Consider the following 21,613-nt stretch of genomic DNA (forward strand, 5'->3'; position numbering starts at 1 on the left):
AAATGAAAAAGTTGCCTATTTCAGCCCTGGTGAAGCCACATCTGGAGTACTGCATCCAGTTCTGGGCTCCCCAGTACAAGAGGGATGTGGCACTACTGGAACGAGTCCAGCGAAGGGCTACAAAGATGATTAGGGGACTGGAGCATCTCTCTTATGAGGAAAGGCTGAGAGAGCTGGGCTTGTTTAGCCTGGAGAAGAGAAGGCTGAGAGGATATCTTATCAATGTGTACAAGTATCTGAAGGGAGGGTGTCGAGAGGATGGGACCAGACTCTTTTCAGTGGTGCCCAGCGACAGGACGCGAGGCAACGGGCACAAACTGAAACACAGACAGTTCCAGCTGAACATGAGGAAAAACTTCTTTGCTGTGAGGGTGAGAGAGCACTGGAACAGGTTGCCCAGAGAGGTTGTGGAGTCTCCTTCTCTGGAGATATTCAAAACCCGCCTGGACGCGATCCTGTGCAATGTGCTCTAGGTGACCCTGCTTGAGCAGGGTGGTTGTACTAGATGATCTCCAGAGGTCCCTTCCAACCTCAACCATTCTGTGATTCTGAGATCCTGTGATTTGTTCAAGGGAATAAAATCAAATAAACTGGAAAGGGAAAAACAGCCTTCCATTTGCCTCTTCATCCAGTAGTTAAGCCATGAGTGAACTGAAATACTTAGATACATTTCTCTGCTGTTCAGTTATTTTATTCATTGGCTTTTGTACAAAAGTCTTAAATTCTAAAGGGATTTATTTGCACATTTCAGATAATACTTATCTGAGCAAATCTTGTTCTGTAGCAGCACCTTGTGGGAAGGGAGTCAGACTACATCCTTTCACACAAGCCAGCATTCACGAAAGACAGTTGCTGAGAAAACATCTGTCTTCAGTGAGCTGAACAATTTATTTTATTCTTGCTACGGAAATTGCAGCATTCTCCTGAGCAATGGCAAACACACCCAATGGAATGACACACAGAACTTGACTGGTCCTTCTGTTATTATCTGTGGCATCCAGAATTCCTACACTGACAAGAAGGGCCTTTTTACAGTGGAAAACTAGTAAGCAGATGGTGGTAAAGTGTACATGAAAAAGTAAAGTTGTGCTATATTTTATCAGAAATGTGCTAATTAATTTGCTATATTCGGTACAAATACTTGGTTTATAGCCAGTGAAATGGGTGCTACCTCTTTTCAGCTCTTATCTTACAAACTGGGAAAAAAGTGGCTTTTTTAGCTGGGTCTTAAAGTGCCATCTGTTTACATTTGTTATTTCTGTAATATTTTTTGTAGACTAAGATAAAACCTATATATTCTGCCATTTTAATAAGCACTTACTGCTGTTTTACAGTTGTAGAAATCATGTTAAATGTAAACACAGCAGCTTCATTTCTTCTGGGGGCAAAAGATTAGGCTGAGACATGCTCAGTTTGCAGGCTGGTACTCAGTGTTTTGCAGTTGGAGTTAAATGGCTTCCAAATCATCCCCTCCAAAACTTTGGATCATACTTCCCATATTCATGCCTTGCTTGGGCTTCAAAAATGAGCCTGCCCGCCTCTGCTGATGAATATATGGGCATTTTTGTTTGGGGAGAAGGACTGTGAAGGTTCTTTCCATCATTTGGAGAGGAAATTTGATCTTCCGCTTGATGGCAATGCCATCAGCATCAAGAACTATCACCCACAGCCTGTCATACATGTTAACCATTCAGTTTGCCCAGCAGACCGTACTGCTTTACTGAGTTTTCAATTCTCAGTGTTTGAGTGCACAACAACTGTCCATTTTCACTGAGCCTGCAGGAAAGCTGTTGTGCAATGGCTAAATTAGAGATCTAGGAAAGGATCCCTGGAGTTACCTTTCTTTCCAGGATTGTGGTGCTACAGGTATGCCCCCTGCCCTCCCCCCAAAAAAAAACCACCTTGAGGACTCGTTTTGATCTATTTGAAAATTTAACTTGCAAAACACATCTCAGCATCTCAATTAGTTTGGGGCACTCATGATACCATGAAGATAGGTCATTACAAAGAGAATGCCAATAAGCATTTGTGTCTCTCCAGATCTCTTTAATGACATAGACGATCACACTTGTGTGATTAACCCAACAGTTACAAGCATGTAAGCTTAGGAGGGCAACACCTTAGCTGTAAACTGTGGCATGTATCAGGGAAACTTAACCTTCTTGAAACCATTTCCTAGTAAGATATGAAAGCTATGTCATAAATATGTTGTATCATACGGAGCTGACGTATAATTTATAAACTAATAAGACCAGAAATTGACTGGTTTAGTGAACAAAATACTCAGTTTTAGAGGCAGGCTATATGGGTAAATGGGTTAATTTCATATGTGGCAGGAATTAATTCTGTTTGCAGTTTTGAAATAAAATCCCACTGAAATTTGCTCTTACAGTCCAAAGGATGGTAGATATCATCTCCAATCTTTTGGGATAATAAGGGCCTTCCTGTGCTTCAGGCAGTCCAATCATATCTAGGAAGTTCCACATGTTGCCTTGTGTAATGGGTCTTTTGAAAATACAAATACAGTTCTGCAGAACCTTGGATCAGCTGCAATTTTTATAATTTTTAGAAAAGGGATCCCAAATATATTTGCGTGAATTCATAGAAAACTAACATACTTTGGACTGAATGTGATTGAGATAAAGATCTGAGATAAAATGTATTCCTGTATGTACCAAATACATCATGAGTACATTGAGTTCTTGTTATTTCTTAGTTTCAAACCTTTGCCATGCTTGGATTTTAATGGCCAGCTAGGATATATATCTCATCTGGGTTACAGGTTATGTTAATCTCAAAAGAAAAAATAGTATTTAACAAAAAGGAAAAATAAATAAATGCCTTTATCATTTTGTTTTGCAGGGGGCAATAAGCTGAAGAATCAACATTTTCGCCTAAACTGGGCATGGATCTCCTTAGAAAAGGAGTATTATTTAGTAAACGAAGACTCCAAATATCTTGATGTTGTTCTTAAACGGAGAGGTTACCTGGGAGAAACTTCTTTTATAAGTAAGTTCAATTCTAGTCCTATCAGTCGCTTCTATAAGTGGCTGGCAAGCTAATTCTCCAAATGTATTAATGCAGCTATATCCTTTTACTGGTGTATGATACTGAGCAAGCTAGATACAAAGTAGTATGTTTACTTATTAAAGCACTCATCTTTTATTGAGCTAATTATATGATTTCTTGAATTATATAATGAAATTTTCACACATGTATTTTTTTATGGTCTTCTGCAATTCATTTTTGATTTAGCAGCCCAAGACCCAGTCCTTCTTCCTTGGATTTGAATCATTAAAATTTCTGTTGGCTTCAATATTAGGAGAAAAGGATCTTATAAACAAAACTGGTTAATCGACATGGTGTTGAAGCTCACCACAATGCATGTCATTCTAATTAGTTCCCCAGAATGCTATTTCTCCTAAAATAACTTCATTATTTACCTTGAATATTTAAAAATATTTAAATCATTTAAATAATATTTAATTGAATATAAATATAAAAATTATAAAAATGAATGCATAAAATTTATAATGTTAAAATAAGAATAGTGCAACAAATTGTTCTTTTATAAATAAGTACATTTTGAAAGTGTTTAGAAATTTCAGGGTTTTCAATCATGGAAAATACTTCAGTTTTTGTTTATGACAAACTATTTGTTTACTAGCAGAACAAATTTATGACTTCAGGTAATGGAATGTATGTTTTTTGAGCCAACTTGGAGCATATATATAAGTTCTAAATATATAAGTTATATATAAGTTCTATTACTCAGAACGTCATTAAAACAGAAGAGTGAAATGTATTCTTGCTATACTTCTGCTAGATGGTGTCATATTTTGAGATGTTTGCTGTGTTGCATGTATGTCAAATTCTTAGCAGATCATATGAGAACAAAGATGTGATTGCCAAATGTGAAGATCTAAGGGAAAGTTCCTCCAGCTGGCTTGCCTTCAGCCAGTAGAAAACAGCAGCAGCTGAGGACAGCAAGCGCAGTCTACAGAAGACATTCTTTTGGAGCTGAAATTACTAATAGCATGCTTGGACACTGAGGTTCTTTATGCTTTTGAACAGTATCAAAGTATTTTTAAACAAATAATTGAGAGTTTAAGATTTAACAGAGTTCTAAAAAATATAAAATTTCTGGGGATGATAATGTCCAAACTGGAGCACCAGAACAAGAAAAATACATTTATTAAGGGTTATTAATCAGTAAATATGTAAATAAAATTATTTACAACTAAGGAATAGTTTATGAAGAAACCTATAAGAAATATCTCAGAACTTAAATGGATGAACAGATTTCCCAGCATGGAGTGTTCTCTTTTTTTTTTTAACAGCCGAATTCTGCAATTCCTGCTGAAATAGAATTCCTGTTAAAGGAATGCATTTGACACTACAATATATTGCCACTTTTTTAACAAAGCACAATATTAAAAATACTGAAATGAAAAAGGGCCAGATTTTAAAAACTGTTTTTAAATAAACAAATGTATATATACTCATAATTTCCAAAGTACCATTGCACCTTCAAAAATCTCATTAGATTCGCAGCCAAAGAGTCTCCTGTAATTAGGTGACTAGGCCACTGTTTTCCCACAAACTGACATAAGAAGTCTGAGATGTTGTCTACTTCTTGCCAAGAAGAAGTATTTTGAAAGGACTGAACATCCCTTTGTACAGCTGTATGTATGTCTGTGTATACAAACCTGTAAGTGTGTTATCCATAAACAGCATTTACAGCCGTAGCACACAGATTTATTAAAAGACCAGTATAACTCTTAACTAGTTTTATGAATAAAGTGAAAAGTTTTAATGAAAAGCAGTGCTAGCTAATTGCCTGTACAATTTGGGATTATTTTATGAGCAGGTGCCTAGGTCTGGTACTAATATTGTATTTGTTTCACAAAATGCAGTTCCTGTCTGGATTTTTTTCTCTATAATGAGAAAATACGTGTGTAGCAACTTGACAGCAATTGTCATACCTCATTTTCCAGGAAGGCTGTTGTGAGCTGGTCTGATTAAACAGTGACCAGCATGTGCATGAGCAGTAAGCTCATTTTCTTCAGTCAATGTTGGCAGTCAATTGATGCTGATACAAGAGGTGTTGAAAGCTGCTTGCAGTGTCTGGGGAGTGAAAAGGTGAAAAAAGATTGTGTTATCACGTTCTGCTACCTTACACCTATCTCTAGCTTCTGGATCTGTTCCCATTCTGTTCCTTCTGCATCCACACTGCTGATGCATTTGGACCCGAAAACATTATTCTCGTACAATTTCAAGTCAAAACTCCTGGTGGGCTTACACTGCTTAGAAAAGGCACTCAATTTGAGGCTGATATTATGCAATTATGTAAGCATTTACCTGGCATGAAGGACAGGCTCTTCCTTAGAAATAGGAGTTATGTTTAAGTCTCTTTCTGAATTAGAATTTGAGTTTCAAGTACTGAGATGTACTTAGGCCACCTATCTAGCTAGGGAATTTACAGGAATTAGGCATTAATTAAATGAATCTAACTTAAAAGGCTCTGTTTTGAACAGTAAATTAACTTTGATAATATATTTCTTTTAAAGAAAGTAAAAGAATGATAGAGATAAGCAAAACATAAAGTTAAGGATGTGTAGTTTAAATTCATTTCTGATACTGGTTAACAAATACTGATTTGACTTCTGACTTTCAAATAACAATGTTTTCAAAATTTTTCTGAATTCAGCTGACTCCAGCTCCAAAAAGAGAACTGACAAGCAAGAATAACAAATCTGAGTAATTTGCCTTTGGTTGACTTACCTTAGTTCTGCAAAATGGAATTACAGAGTTGAAAAGAACATAGAAGATACTGATTAAGACACTTACTAGGCTTTCTGATCCATATGCAGGGCTGAAGGGGCTGAAGGAATACAGAGGTTATATAAAATAGTAGCTATGATGAAGGAGGAGAAGCAAGCAGGAAGTGAGAAAGGCAAAGTTTGTAGGGAGAGGTGGTAAGTTTTAGTATATTAAATGATACAGTTGGAAGAAACAGATAAGAGGTGAGATAGGTTTTTGAATTCTTTTGAGAACCTTTAAGATTTGGATGGTGCTGTGCAGTTGGAACAGAAGCCAGATGCATGAGCTGGAGACAGTTCTAAAGGACTGTCTAATTTGCACAAAGGCCTTTCAGACAGCCTTGAATAGGGAGAGAAACATCAATGAAAAGCTATTTTAGAAATGTAAGCTTGCCAGTCGGCTTAGAGAATTTAGAGCTTTTCTGGTAGTTAGTTTTGCTTTTGCCTTTAATTAAGTTAGTTGATCTGCTTCACCTTTATTTGTGACACCAATATAAATTGATCAAGAGAAACAGAGTTAGCTTGAGCAGACTTAAGTTGGGAAAAGTATATTTTTCTAAATCTTTTTTTTTTTTAACGCTGAAATAATGAGAGAAGAATACAACTGATGCTTTTAATGATCTGAATTTCTGGTTTTGGCAGGTATTAGTACCAAAGATGGCACTGCCAAGAAAGATAAAGACTTCAGAGGAAAAGCCCAGAAGCAGGTGCAGTTTAATCCTGGCCAAACCTTAGCTACGTGGAGAGTACGGATTTTAAGCGATGGTGAACATGAACACTCGGAGTCCTTTCAAATTGTTCTTTCTGAGCCTGTCATGGCAGTCCTTGAATTTCCTGATGTGGCTACAGTGGAGATTATTGACCCAGGAGATGGTAAGAACCTTACCAGAACTGTATTGCTAATGTGTGCATATACCAAAAGATAAACTGGAGGAATTAAAGAATCAACAGTAAAACTGCTGTTTCCAGCTCCAAAACGGTCCTGGATTTTAATACTCCACTCAGTATCTGAGTAATCAAGTTTAGCTGATTACAAGCCATTCTGATTAACTCAGAAATGCATTTACTCCACGTGTATTTTCAACTAATGCAGACTGCTCAAAGCTTAGTTATATTTTCACATCTCTTTTAAATATAAAGTGCTAAATTTCATGTTAGATTTAGTTTCATGTTATGTTTTTAGCAGGTTGGGTGTGAAAGCAGAATAGTATTTAATAATTATAGAAAGAAACATTACAGATTTGAGGCATGTTTACTGGTCTAGATTCTACCCTATGTAATGTCCTAACCTCAGGAGGATCAACAATTCAGAAGACACCAACGTGTTTGCAAACACAGAGTGTATTTGCACAGGTGACTGGCAGCTAATTAATTTACTCTGCCATAATAATTCATGTGAGAGAGAGTGGTACAGGCAAGTCTAAACTGGTTGACTCCAAACCATTTTGGGTCCTGAAGCAGACTAGTTGCATCAGGCCTTAATATCAAGCTGAAAATCTCTATAAAGGCAAAGTTCATTAGCCCAAATACAGCTCCAAGCTAGGGATGCTAGACCACATCAAGGCATGATGTTTCTACAGCTACGTAGTACTTGTTACATTATGAGCACTTACCATATTTCTAGTACCGCAACGTCTTTGCACCACATTATTTCACTGAGTGCATGCCTGCTGTCTCCCACAAGCTGCCTTTGACTGACAACTGAGGAGAGCAACTACACCAAATGTTTTTTGCATGTGATGACCTGGGCAAAGATACTGCCTTAGGTGACTCCTCTCCCACCTCCTGATACGCAGGCTTGAATATAAGTGATACGTACAAAATTAGCATAGATTTTCTGGCTGCTCTTCTCCTGGAGATCTGCAAAAGTTACTTTGGCCCTAGCCACGGTATAGGAAGAGAAAAGGCAGGAAGTGTGCATGTCCAAATAGTTTGCATTCAGGACAACATTTGACAGCTGAGGTGTCAAGAACATATAAAATGACAGTTAAATGTAGGTGAAGAAAGAACTGATTTAAAAAAAGGTATGTGCTCTGGTTGCAATCTGGTGGCTTTGCTTTTCAGCTGCAGCCAGACACTTGAACCTGTGGGCCACGATCACACAAAAACGTCATTAAGGAATCTTTCAAGAGATAGAAGACTGTAACAACTTGTTTTATATAGTCTTTCCTAATTAACATTTGAAGAGGACTGAGCAGGAAAACTGTGTCAGATTTTTTTTAGTGTCTAGTACAAATACAAGTTAAATCAAAGGTTATCTGACAGCCATATTTAGTCACTGAGACAAATAGTGCTTAACATGAAACGCAGTGTGTGTGAGACAGAAATGAGTTGAAAATGTATCAGATCTATATATAATACCTTTGATCCATGAAATAGGACAAATGAGGATAGTCTGAGGCTTCCTAATGCCAACAATAATTTTCCTATTTCATGAATCAAGATAAAATATTTATAGTCCCAGAAAATTTGCAGTAATCTATTTGCAATAGTTTTATAAGTAAAGTAATAAATTTGCATAGGAAAAATCAAATGCATAATCAAAGAATATCTGTGGGGAAAATATATGTAGCCCTTTGAGAGGAAGGATTTGGTTTCCTAATCATCTTTTAAAAAGCCAGATTTAATGAGTTCAGATGCTAACTGAATAGGAACCATCAAGGGTTTCATCCTCTTTCCAGTGAAGTTGACTTTAAAACTCATTGATTTGAACAGTGTAGTCTTAGTACCAAAATAGCTTATGTGGGAAGGTGTACCAGCCCTTTGGCGTATGGAAAATTAACTAACGTTTTATGCCAAAAAAAGATTTCATAAGGATGTGTTTTCATTCGCTAGCTGAAGAAAATATTCAGCCTTGAGTTTTAAATCAGTGGTGCAGATTGTTCTTCTCTGATCTTTTATGTTATTCATAAGATCTGTTAAACTTTTAAAATGTGATTTTATTCCTAATTGGATAACTATAATAGAGACAGGAAGCACAGAACAAATCACATTCCTGCATTTATTCAAAAGATAAAGTTTTTCATTTTATCAACTTAATTGTAAAGGGAAAAATAAAAGGACAAATGAGTTCTTTAATGTTACCTTCTCATTTAGTTTAAAACAGAAAGGTTGCTTTTTTCTGTTTTTTTTTTCATATCAAATTTTTGACTTGCTGGAATAATGAAAGTGTCTAGATCTTATCAAACCTGAATTACAGCATTTTTAAGGCAGGCTTTGATCTTAAGTCATGCTAGTAGTATTTTCCAGTTGGAGAAATAAAACCTGGAACATCCTTTCAAAGAAATCACATTACATTTTTCAGAAAATTGTTTGCAAAGTACTCTGAAATAATGAAATAATTTGCTTTGTGCAGTCAGCAAATACCATTTGATTTGATATTATGCAAAATTATAGTATTAAAGCAGCCTTAATTAGATTGCAGGTACACTACTGGAACTATAAAGGTCCTCTGTATATAACTGTTCTTTTTTCTTGATTTTTTTGAGGAAACAAGAACAAAATGGATCCCAAGTCCCAGGGACAGCATAAAACATAGTCATCTGCTTGTATGAGTATTGAATGATGAAAGAGTTTAAAAATGCATTTTCCCTAAAAAATAGAATCTGATATTCTTGGGCCTGATAGGTTTTAGGAGGAGATTGCTCTCCAGACTCCGCTGACTGTACTGGCTAGATCTACACTGAGTAAAACAGAAGTGTAAACACTTAGCCAACTCAAGTCAGATGTCCAAGTCAGGAGCTGAGTCTCACCCCTGTTGTCCTCAATGTTGTACCAGCACATTCACTCAAAATAAGATAGCAAGTGCTAAATCTGGCTTTATAAGCATCCTCAGTGCCAAATGATTGCCATGGTTATCAAAATGTAGTAACTAAAGAATGACCTTACCATTGCCTGTGTGTGAGGTACAGTATTGATACTTCTGTGATTAATAGCTAATGAAATAGCATGGAGATAATAATAGGCTAGACCTTGTGGACCAATCTTCCAAACTTTGTCTTGCACCATTAACCCTAAATAAGTAAATTAATCACATAAAAGACTACTTTGTAGGAAGTCGTGAGATCAGACCTAATGATCTGATATTATTTTCTATTTCTGATAGTTAAAAAGACCAAGAAACTCTATTTCTCTCACCCTCCAAGTTTTTCTTAAAATTTAGGTCTATTACTGATACATTCACAGAATCACAGAATGGTTGATGTTGGAAGGGACCTCTGGAGATCATCTAAGTCCAACCACCCTGCTCAAGCAGGGTCACCTAGAGCACGTTGCACAGGATCGCATCCAGGCGGGTTTTGAATATCTCCAGAGAAGGAGACTCCACAACCTCTCTGGACAACCTGTTCCAGTGCTCTCTCACCCTCACAGCAAAGAAGTTTTTCCTCATGTTCAGCTGGAACTGTCTGTGTTTCAGTTTGTGCCCATTGCCTCTCATCCTGTCGCTGGGCACCACTGAAAAGAGTCTGGTCCCACCCTCTTGACACCCTCCTTTTAGATATTTGTATACACTGATAAGATCTCCTCTCAGTCTTCTCTTCTCCAGGCTAAACAGGCCCGGCTCTCTCAGTCTTTCCTCATAAGAGAGATGCTCCAGTCCCCTAATCATCTTTGTAGCCCTTCGCTGGACTCGTTCCAGTAGTGCCATGTCCCTCTTGTACTGGGGAGCCCAGAACTGGACACAGTACTCCAGATGTGGCCTCACCAGGGCTGAGTAGAGGGGGAGGATCACCTCCCTTGACCTGCTGGCAACACTCTTCCTAATGCACCCCAGGATACCGTTGGCCTTCTTGGCCACAAGGGCACATTGCTGCCTCATGCTTAACTTGGTGTCCACCAGCACTCCCAGGTCCTTCTCAGCAGAGCTGCTTTCCAGCCAGACAGCCTGCAGCATGTACCGGTGCATGGGTTTACTCCTCCCTAGGTGCAGGACCCTGCACTTGCCTTTGTTGAACTTCATGAGGTTCCTCTCTGCCCACCTCTCCAGCCTGTCCAGGTCTCTCTGAATGGCAGCACAGCCCTCCGGTGTATCGGCCACTCCTCCCAGTTTTGTATCATCAGCAAACTTACTGAGGGTGCACTCTGTCCCTTCATCCAGGTCATTGATGACCCTCCAGGGTCTGGGGTTCCTGAGGGCTGACCTGAGCAGTAAAGACTGAAGCAAAGAAGGCATTCAGTAACTCTGCCTTCTCTGCATCCTTCGTCACCAGGGCACCCCCCCCCCCCAATCAGCAAAGGGCCCACATTTTCCCTAGTCTTCCTCTTGCTACTGATGTATTTGAAGAAGCCCTTCTTGTTGTCCTTGACATCTCTTGCCAGATTTAATTCCAAATGGGCCTTAGCCTTCCTCGTCACGTCCCTGCATACTCTGACAACGTTCCTATATTCCTCCCAAGTGGCCTGTCCCCCTTTCCACTTTCTGTATACTTCCTCCTTCTGGTTGAGTTTTGCCAGGAGCTCCTTGCTCATCCTCACAAGTCTCCTGCCCCCTTTTGCTTGACTTCCCACTCATAGGGATGCACCACTCTTGAGCTTGGAGGAAGTGATGGTTGAACATTAACCAGCTCTCTTGGACCCCCCTTCCTTCTAGGGCCCGAACCCATGGGATTCCTCCAAGTAGGTCCCTGAAGAGGCCAAAGTTTGCTCTCCTGAAGTCCAGGGTTGTGATCCTACTTGGTGCCCTGCTGCCTCCTCGCAGGATCCTCAACTCCACCATCTCATGGTCACTGCAGCCAAGGCTGCCCCCGACCTTCACATCTTCAACCAGTCCTTCTTTGTTTGTTAGTACGAGGTCCAGCAGCACACCTCTCCTTGTTGGCTTCTCCACCACCTGTGTCAAGAAGTTGTCACCAATGCTCTGCAGGAACCCCCTGGACTGTTTGAGCCTAGCTGTGTTGTCTTTCCAGCAGATATGAGGGTGGTTGAAGTCCCCCATGAGAACCAGGGCCTGTGATTGTGAGACTACTTCCAGCTGTCTGTAGAAGGCCTCACTGACTTCCTCTTCCTGATCAGGTGGCTTGTAGTAAATACCCACAACAGCATCACCCTTGCTAGCCTTAATCCTTACCCATAAGCTCTCGACTCACTCTTCATCCACATTCAAGTTATTTGTTGCATTTTAGAATATGCTAAGATGCTTCTAGCTATTTCAGTCGTGACTTTCTGAGGCCATAACACAACGTAAACAAATGCGTCTGTTCTCTGCAGAATCAACTGTCTTTATTCCTCAACCCACCTATACTATTGAAGAAGATGTTGGTGAATTGTTTATACCAGTCAAAAGAAGTGGAGATGTGAGCCAGGAACTGATGGTTATCTGCTACACACAACAAGGTAGTAGAACCGACAATAGAAAAAAAAAGTGAAAATGGAAAAGAGTGCAAAAAGCAAAATGAATTGTTCCATCTATTGCATAATTTTTATAGCCCAGATAATGATTTTTTAATCTAAATATCGCCAGTTTCAGTTGGATATGTATTCATCTTTGCTACCTGTCTTAAAATCCTATTGAATACAGCCAAAAAGTTATCATGTTCCAAATTGCTGCTTGTTGTTGGGAGGTGACATGGATCTATGTTCCTTATCTTTTTGCATGACTTTTATATGCAGCCCCTGCTATCTGAAAGTAATTAGAATTGAAAGCACTGCAGTAGTTGCCCATGATAGCCTGTACTTGTTTGTATCTTAAAAAAAATGGTCATAGAATACTACTACTTAATTGATATGCTTCTTCTTCCTCTCCTCACCAGTCTCCCATTAATTACATCCATGAGGAGTTTTTCTAGCCACATAGAGTATGTGGTTTCCTCCATCTGTGTTTTTATTACTACTTTTCATTTGCAGAATCAAAGTAACATTTTTGGTGAGGTGATCTAGAATCAAAATAATTTGTTTTTATCAAATTGTATCTAGATATAATTAATTTCTTGTCTACTAACAACCTCCACTGATAAAATATGCTAAAGAAGTTAATTTGTAGGCTTCAGTACAGCGTGTCCTTTGTCAGTCTGTCTCCTGTGATAAACTACAAAATTCCTTCCAGCTGAAATGCCGGAGATGAATTTGAGGAGTCTTATGTCTGCTACAGACTTCATACAGTAGAAGTAGTTTTCCAAAGAGCTCAGAAATGTAGTCTAGTCAGAGATCTCAGCCCATCTTATCATATAAATGTAAACAGAAATTTAAAAGATAATGAAAATAAAATTCAACCTATGTGAGGGGATCATTATAATTGCTGTATCTGTGATGACTGTTTACCTTTTATGCCACAGGAACCGCATCTGGCACTGCCCCAACCTCTGTACTGTCTTACTCTGACTATATATCCAGACCTGAGGATCATAACAGCATTCTACGTTTTGACAAAGATGAAATAGAAAAAATGTGTCGGGTAGTCGTCATAGATGATTCCTTGTATGAAGAGGCTGAAACCTTTGATGTTCTGCTAAGCATGCCAATGGGTGGAAGAATTGGTGCAGAATTCCCAGGAACTCGCATTACCATTGTACCTGACAAGGATGATGGTAAGGCATAACGTGACAAGGTGATATTCCCAGTGCAGGACAGAAGCTACAAGTATAATCACACTGAAACTGCCATGTAGAAGTTGGTTTCTGTACTTCCTCCTAGTGGTAAACATCAAGAGATTTGAAAATATTATTAGAAAACTATGTGTTTTTAGTAGAGATAGCTTAAGCCTTGAAAAAATTACATGAGCAAATTGGAAGTTAGGGGATGTACCTTTCCATTCTACAATGGTAACAGGTGTAACCCAAAATGTCACACTGCATGGGAACCCTTATATGTATGACTTTGAGGTAGTGTCCACAAAACGTTCAGGCCCATTGATCATTGTGCTCCAAAGGGCCAGATAGGAGCCAGTGATGAACCAGAAACCATGTAGCAGCTGCTAAGAGGTGAATTAGAGGTCTGTAACTGAAGAAGAGTAGGACCAGCACATGCTGTATCACCAATTGCTTTGGAAAGTATATATAAATAGTATTACAGCCTCAAGGCTCTCCTTCATTGTCTCTAGCACTGGTGGCGCAAATCTGTTTCTAGGAGTAGTAGCAAAAAGCTTTCCTGCTGCAGTTGCTTTCATTTATGCATGGAGCTGATGGAACTTGGAGGCTGACCCCTCAACTGTAAATTCTGGGAAAGGAATACTGATGAGCTATTTTATTCCTCTCCATGAGGCTATAAACTATTGATTGTGAAACTGTCATATTTCCTGAAGACTGACATGGGGAATTACATAGGATAGTACTCTTTGGAAGTCTGATGCCAAGATAGACTGTTATTAAGAACACAGTGATTTCTCCCTAGTTAAGTAAATAAAAGGTAGCTCTTAAAGGCAGGAAGCTGACGCCCATCTAATTACATCATAAATACTTGGTCTGCCTGAAATTGCTGATGGATAATCCTGTGACAGAGGTGATTTTGTTTTCTCTGTGGAACATCTGAGTAAGCAGATATAGCACTAACAAGATACAGCGGTTTGAAATAACACTTCTTGTAAAGTAAAAGAACATGTATCAAATTCAGGCTGAAATAGAAATGCCATGTTTATCTGACTTTGTTGTCATAGAAAATAGTGATTTATCTCAGTAGTTTTCATAGAATAACTTGATTTTTGAATAATTTTGTTGAATTTATAAACTTCACAATTTGTAGATCGCAGAGCATAAAATATTGGGAGGGTAACTTTAAAATATGGACATATAAAATATGTCCACAAATAAGCTGATTACCCAGATTTGAAGATGTCTGACCTCTTAAAATATATACTGAAAGTTTCATGTGGGGGGGATGTTTCTCCAAGAGATTATGAAAAATAGAAAAGAGTTGCGATTAGGGCATTCCCATCTAAGTGGGGACCTCACTACCTGTGACGGAACATTTTTAGATACTGCTTTTAGCATCTAGAATAAGATGTTATCGCTCCTGGGTTTCTACACTCATTTTAACAGTAACCTAGAGTGACTTTGAAGAAGAAATGATAACAGTTAATCAATCACAACATAGTACAGTTTATGAAACTCCCACAGGATATGAGGGAAATTAACAAGAAATCTCTTTTATTTTAACACTACAAATAGAAAACATGACAAGTAATTTGGTTTGTATACAATCTTTCAGCTTTCAGAACTTCAGTCTAATATTTGGTACATTCATGAACGTACTTTCCTCATTGATGCAAACTTTTAAACATGAATTATTTAACAAATATGGATAATCTTGTGGGGTTCAGTAAAAGTGTGATATGAAGAAGTGTTCCTTTTTTCCTTACTGTATCAATGAAACTACTCCTGCAGAAAATTCCAGAGCTTTCAAAAGCTTACTGATAATTCACTTATCAGTAAAGTTTTCTATCACAACTTCTTTTTTTAGTTTTTAGAAAAACAGTGCATTGTAATGGAAAGGTGTATATGCCTTTTGTTTCATCTGAGATGTGTTGTGCTGTATGTAGGTACTATATAAAGTAGTATATAGAATATATAGTATATAAATTATACCTTATATATTTATGTATTCACACATATATATACACTTATTTCAGACTGTATATACACACACATTTATGTAATGTGTAAGCAGTTTAACAGCCCAGCAGTTGTGACTGAAATTCTGCATAAATTTTATTATATCAATATGATAATATTCTATTAATTTTATATATTTAATTATATTAATATCATAATATATTAATATTAAGCAGCATTGTTTATTATTGTTTGCAGTGCACAAAATTAGTTGTAATAAGTTAAAACAGTATGCTATGTAAAAAAAAGCTTTTTAAGTAGCTTTTATTATTATTGTTTAAAAATTGTTTAACATAGAGGTGGATAAAAATTATGGCACATATATAATAATAGTCTAGGAGCTACAGTAATGTTATATTACTAAATGCTTTAGTCTCTTTATTTCCCATCTGCTGCTCTATTATTCTTATTGTTTGTTGAAATTCATTTTCTACTTAGCAAAGTTTCTTTTGTCAAATATGGCAGCATGTCATTAAGTTCTGATTTCTCCAAACACTGTGACTGAATTAACATCATGCATCAGCTTCTTCAGGTCAGAAGATACAAACAGCAAAGGTCTAAGTTTAATAATACTACATCAGGTCTTTCCTGTGGAAGTCAAGTCAGCACCAGCAACATCACGTTAGCTCCGCTGGCTTTGGATGCAAGTTAGTTAGGAAACATTCACCTTCAATACCTATCATCAAAGTCCTTTCTTCTTTCTATTTCTAGCAAAGGCCCCAGGGGTCTAACTAATGACAATAAACAGAAAATAAGAGATGCACTCAACTTGCTAGTGGAACCAAAGTATATTAAAGAAATTCTTGGGAACTGAATGCTTTAATTAGGACTTCTACAGTTGTGCTGTGCTGCCAGATCTGGTCTGAAAAAAAAATCGCAGTATGTAGAACATGCCCAGGTATATTTAGAAATTGAGAAAGGTAATTTTAAAATCTGTGAGCCAGCTCTGGTTTATAGCAATATATCCAGTCTGTTTAGTGGTTTCCTAATGGAGAAATTCAAATGTAACTGTTCAGTAAGAGATTTGATAGAGGGTATATTAAAATAATTTTAGGTTTTAGAATATACAGAGTTTAATACAGTGAAACAGAAAGACACAAGTTAGTGGTTTAAGGAGAAAATCTAAAGAAATAAATACTGAAAGAGTGTTTCTGACGGTACTTAGATGCTCAAGATAAAATCCAAAACCAAACAAACAAGTCTAACCATTGTCCATACAAATGTGAGCTTGCGCTAATGCATCTACCCAGAACTGATGGACTGAGCTCCTTGTCTGCATGTCTCTCAAGGATTTAGGGAATGAACAGTAATCCCTAAACAATTTCAGGTCAGTTGATCAGCTCAAAACGCACGTATCCCACATGGAGAGTTCAGCATAAAGCTAATCTGGAGGATGCAATTTATATAGTAGATTAATATTATGCATTCAGGAAAAGGAAGATCAGGATGTTGTGCACTTTTTATTCACATTGGAGTGAGGAGTCACGGGGTTTAGTCTCAGACCCTGAAAACCCTCAAACTCCAATTTTCTATGGTAATACCTTAATCCCCAGGAACTTGTCTAAGCAAGATCAGCCTGGAAGCACTCTCTGTTTTTCTTACTGAAGGTGTGACTCTGAAGGCATTTCACGTAACTGGAGAAAAAATGAGGCTAAACTCTTTTGTCAGTATTCATTTTGAAGCTTGTGATTTGGTTCCAACACCTAATAGTGTTGAGGCATTGTGTGGAACAAGCCTGATACAAAATGCATAAGTAGTCCCTGCAAGGAGGCCTGCAGTGAAAGCTCTGCATTCTCCCAGTCAAATGCTTTGATTGCTGGGCTACCAATTTGCACTCTTTCTTGCTTGTTGTGTTTTGTCGTGTGTATTTAGTGCAAATTTAAAACTCTTGGTTTGTAATCATATTTGCAAGCCAGAAGAGAAGAGGTGTGATGAATGCAGGATGGGAAGTTTGCAGCTAAGAAGTGAATGTTTACATTTATTTTGTTTGCGTCAAGTTTTTTTGTGAGTAACTATCTTCCCAAGTGGTTTTAATTCCATGCTACTGTATCTAGTGTTGCCATGAGAGCACACAGCCTTACTGCAGGGCTGGCAAATACTGTTCTAGCCTCATAGGAATTGTTGAAGCCTCATGCTGTTCACAGCAGGAAGTACATTAAATACATTTGTTCCACTACATTCATATTAGATAGGCAAGCAGCCATTCAGACTTCTCCTGCACTCCCTCCCCCTTTTGAAATTTTAACATCAAAGCTGGGAAGACAAAGGACTCAGGTTTATGTTGGAGGTTTGTTTACCTTATTTTTTATACTTCCTCAACAGAATGCATCACTTATATCACCCATCTGATAGAGTATGGCACTATATGGGAACATTTTACAGATAGTTAAACTGCATGATCATACAACCTGGTCATAATAATTCAGAAAACCAATGTTAGAGGTCAAATGGAACAAATGAATTCTTGAGTCTTCTCAAGATTTCTTCAAAACACTTCCTATCACTCACCCTGTAGATAAGTGAACTTCGGAAATCCCTAGGCCATGTTGCAGAAATTAGTAGCCACTAGTATTTGTCCAACTTGCTTTGAGTAGTAAAGGGATTCCATATTGACATTTTCTATCAATAGCCTGAAAAGATGCAGAAAATCATCACTGCAATGCCAGATTGTAAATATATGCTTTGCATTAAGTCTCCCAATAGGCAAACAGAATTAAATAACTTTCAGTGTGTGTACTGAGACAAATTTTCAGCTGATGATAATTAAATATTCTGTTAGTAACATGGTTCATGAGAAGGACATCCTTATCTCACAAGGCTATCTGGTATCTCCTTAAATTCCACTGGCCTCTGAGAAGGGTGATCCAATGTGTCCTTTTCTTTTTGAGGATAGGTGTGCCATAACTTTAAATTGTATGGGCAATTAGTTGATCTTGACAGCTGAATTAGTATCTGCTAGTCTATTTGTCCAATTTTAATTATAACCCAAACACTATAGGCAAAGTATGCCCAGTGTTATATTAGAGACTAAGATCAAGATTTGGCCAAGTATCCTTCACCCTTCTCTGGAAAGAATCAAAACAACAGAGTAGGCATACTTTCATCCTCTGTACAGCCATCGTCTTTCTCCCTTTTTCATTTTTGCAAGTGGCTGTGATTCTGGTGCTTCCAGCAGTTATACTTCTGTACAGCTTTTAACTTTGTCCTCTTTTTAGGTAAAATCTTTACATGACCCCCTTCCCTTTCCCCAGTCCGTGGCAGCTGGCCTGATTTGTAACTAATCAGGGAAAAAAAGTGGATGATGACCAATTTATGACACGTTATACTCCTAGTTTTCCTTACTTACAGTTTCTTATTATCACCAGTTCAACACAGTAAAAAATGTTCAGTTTATAATGATAGCCTTAAAAATTTTGGAAAGTCCCTGTTTGCTGTCTGTCACAGAAATAAATTAATGTCAGATCTTATAGTAGGACATTCTATAGAGGCAACCAAATGCATTTATGATTTGGTTTTCTAGTATCATCTGTTACCTACAGTTATATATGAGTGTGTATGCATGTACACACTGACACACTATATACATATAAACTACAGGTGTTAGATTAATTTCATCTTCACTTTAGCCACTTAACAATTAGGCATGTAGTCTAACCTTATAATCTAGGCTCCCATGATAGGTAAGGAAAAGAGAGTGTGACCTCCAGACAGTGCTTTATCACATCTATTTCATATGATTCCTTTAGGATAGAGGACTCAGCTGCTGGAGCAGCATGTCTGTAAGCCTCAGCTATTGCAGATTCTTAAATGATTAGCTTATACATGTATTATAACAGTTTTATGTGCATTATTGTACTTTTTAGGAGAGTATTTAAATATGGAGAACCACTTTTGAGTTTTCTACTCAAAGCACATAAAAATAGCTAATAAGCAGAAGATAAGGAATTACATGAACTGTGGAAAATTAATACTTCCTGTTAAATCTAGAATGATTTAAGTGAGATGGTGTTCTTACATGTACTGATGTTATTTGTCAGAGGCTAATGGATCATTGTGTTATGACAGTTCACTGAAGAGAACATTGAAAACTTATTGCAGAGACATTGCAAATTAAGGAGGTTCTTGATCTCTCCTGTCTTACTGGAGCATGTTATATTTTGTGTGGCTTTGATCTTTGTACTACAGTTCTTGTGTTTATTATAGAGTGTTTGAAAATGTAATGAATGCCTAGCAAACAGCTCTAAATTGTTTGTTCTTGGTTGCTTGTGATCGTTGGGAGTGAGTCTAGTGAACTAGTCAGTTCTTTCAAGTCTTCTTTACTGTGTTTAAGGTTTGGGTTATCTAGTTCTGTAGGATATATTGGTGCATTCAGTTTTCTTCAGGTTTTTTAAAATCATTTTGCTTCCCCTGAAGCTCCTTATATTGAGATTTTGCCATTTTGCTGATCACTCTTCGAAGACCCAAAGCATATCTGGAATAACAAAGTAACCAGTGCACCTCATTAGGGCTTTAATGAGACCACTTCTCTTTTAGAATGTGTAAATCCACAAAGAATTAACCCAGTTATTATCTCATATTACTGTCTGACAGGGAGCTACTCTCTCCTCCCTCCCACCAGAAGAGGGATCAGAAGTCTAAGGGAGAGAATTCAAGAACTTTTAAAATACAGCAGAGTGCATTTTCTCTCTTTCCAACTCTGCTTTGCTGTCTGATAAGCCAGGGTATTGTTCCATTTTCTTTTCTGTTCTGTCTTCTCTGCTGAGTCCCATCTTCAATGTTAGCTTCTATGAAAGGAGTATAGAAGATCTCTTACATATTTTTCTTCCTAGATGTCAGTGGGGCAACTGTACTCTCACTGTATTTGAGGGGAAAAACCTATAAGATTTTTTTTCTGCCACTTAAGCAAGTACAGTATAATTAGCATTGTGACTGAATATTAAATGTGCAAAAATCTAAAGACAAAATCGGGATAGAAACTTTATCATACTGTCTTATAATGTAGTCAAGATGTCTCCAATCCAGAAAAAGCTCTGTATCCATATAAGCAGAAGAACAGATTTAATAATTATACACAAGAATGGACCCTTCCTCTTCCCCTTCCTCCTTCTCTATTCCTCAATGAAACCAAGCACATTTGCTACTTTTAAGAGAAAAATGGTTGTTTTAGATATTTAGAAAAGATATAATAACTTGAATAAGATTCAGATTTGTAATTCATTTGATTAAAAAGTAGTCTCAGAAAATGCACAGTTTAGGCTTTATTTTGGTTGGTAGAATATTAATATATCCTTTTTCTCAATAAATAATGGCTTTCATTGTATACGAACCTTACCCATTTTTAGCATGTATTCACCTTTATAAAAGTCAGAGAATTCTGTCTTTGCCATCAAATCCCCATGATTTCCTCCCCATCAACTCTCGTTGCCAAGCAATAAAACACAAATATATCATTCAAAAGCCTTACTATTACTACTTGCTATTCAATGAAAAATCTCAGCAGGGGAGAAAACGTAATTGTTCATCACTATGACCTTGGGCTTTAAAATAGTAGGGATCATAATCACAATTTAGATGGGTGTTGTTGCAAGGTATTATAAAGAAAGCATTCACAGAATGAGCCATTGTGATTTTGTGGTTATGTTTCTTGATTTGATCAGTAAACTGATTACTGAAATAAAATAAAAGAAGAAAAACACATTTTACTAAGAAATGGCTACATACTATATCTCTGTGGAACCTTATTTATAAAATAGTGCTCAGCTTCTTCTACCCTCTCTGTTTGTAGGAGTTCTCATTAGTTATCTCATGTATGAATCACAGACTGTGAGCTCCTTAATGCTTGGCCTATTTGTGAGGTACATTGTGTGTGGTATATTTAAATACTGCTGCCAAGCCATCCCATTTATCTGCTTGCCTCTGTTTCATCAGTTTGTTGAGAATTTGCTGCTGATGCCATTTCCTGAGCCACTTCTATAAAAACAATCTCATTCTTTTTAAAAATAGAACATTTAGAAGATTCTGAATTGGTTTCATGTACTGTGGGAGGTCTAGCCAGTAGGAAAATACTATGTGAACTAGATAGTTGCTGCAGGCAATTCTATCACATTTGGGTGTGTCTCCAAATTCCAAAGTGCTTGTTTCTTCAGCTATTAGTCTTTGTCTTTTTATTTGTATTGGTAAATGAAATAGTTCTCTGGATTATGGAATAGTTTGGGCAAGTGAATGCAGCCTACTGTAGTAGTGGGAAAA

At 37.4% G+C, this 21,613-nt stretch overlaps 1 protein-coding gene across 1 annotated transcript in view; it reads left to right on the forward strand.

Annotated features, from left to right (window-relative positions):
* The window catches only part of FREM2 (FRAS1 related extracellular matrix 2), a 146,756-nt gene that overhangs the window by 76,086 nt on the left and 49,057 nt on the right, over positions 1 to 21,613 (forward strand). Inside the window, exons 3-6 of the mRNA XM_013948291.2 lie at positions 2,863 to 3,009; positions 6,465 to 6,695; positions 12,030 to 12,155; positions 13,094 to 13,345. Coding sequence (XP_013803745.2) covers positions 2,863 to 3,009; positions 6,465 to 6,695; positions 12,030 to 12,155; positions 13,094 to 13,345 — 756 coding nt within the window. The remainder of the gene's footprint in view (positions 1 to 2,862; positions 3,010 to 6,464; positions 6,696 to 12,029; positions 12,156 to 13,093; positions 13,346 to 21,613) is intronic.

Source organism: Apteryx mantelli, chromosome 1 (genome assembly GCF_036417845.1).
Source record: "Apteryx mantelli isolate bAptMan1 chromosome 1, bAptMan1.hap1, whole genome shotgun sequence".
Taxonomy (NCBI): Eukaryota; Metazoa; Chordata; class Aves; order Apterygiformes; family Apterygidae; genus Apteryx; species Apteryx mantelli.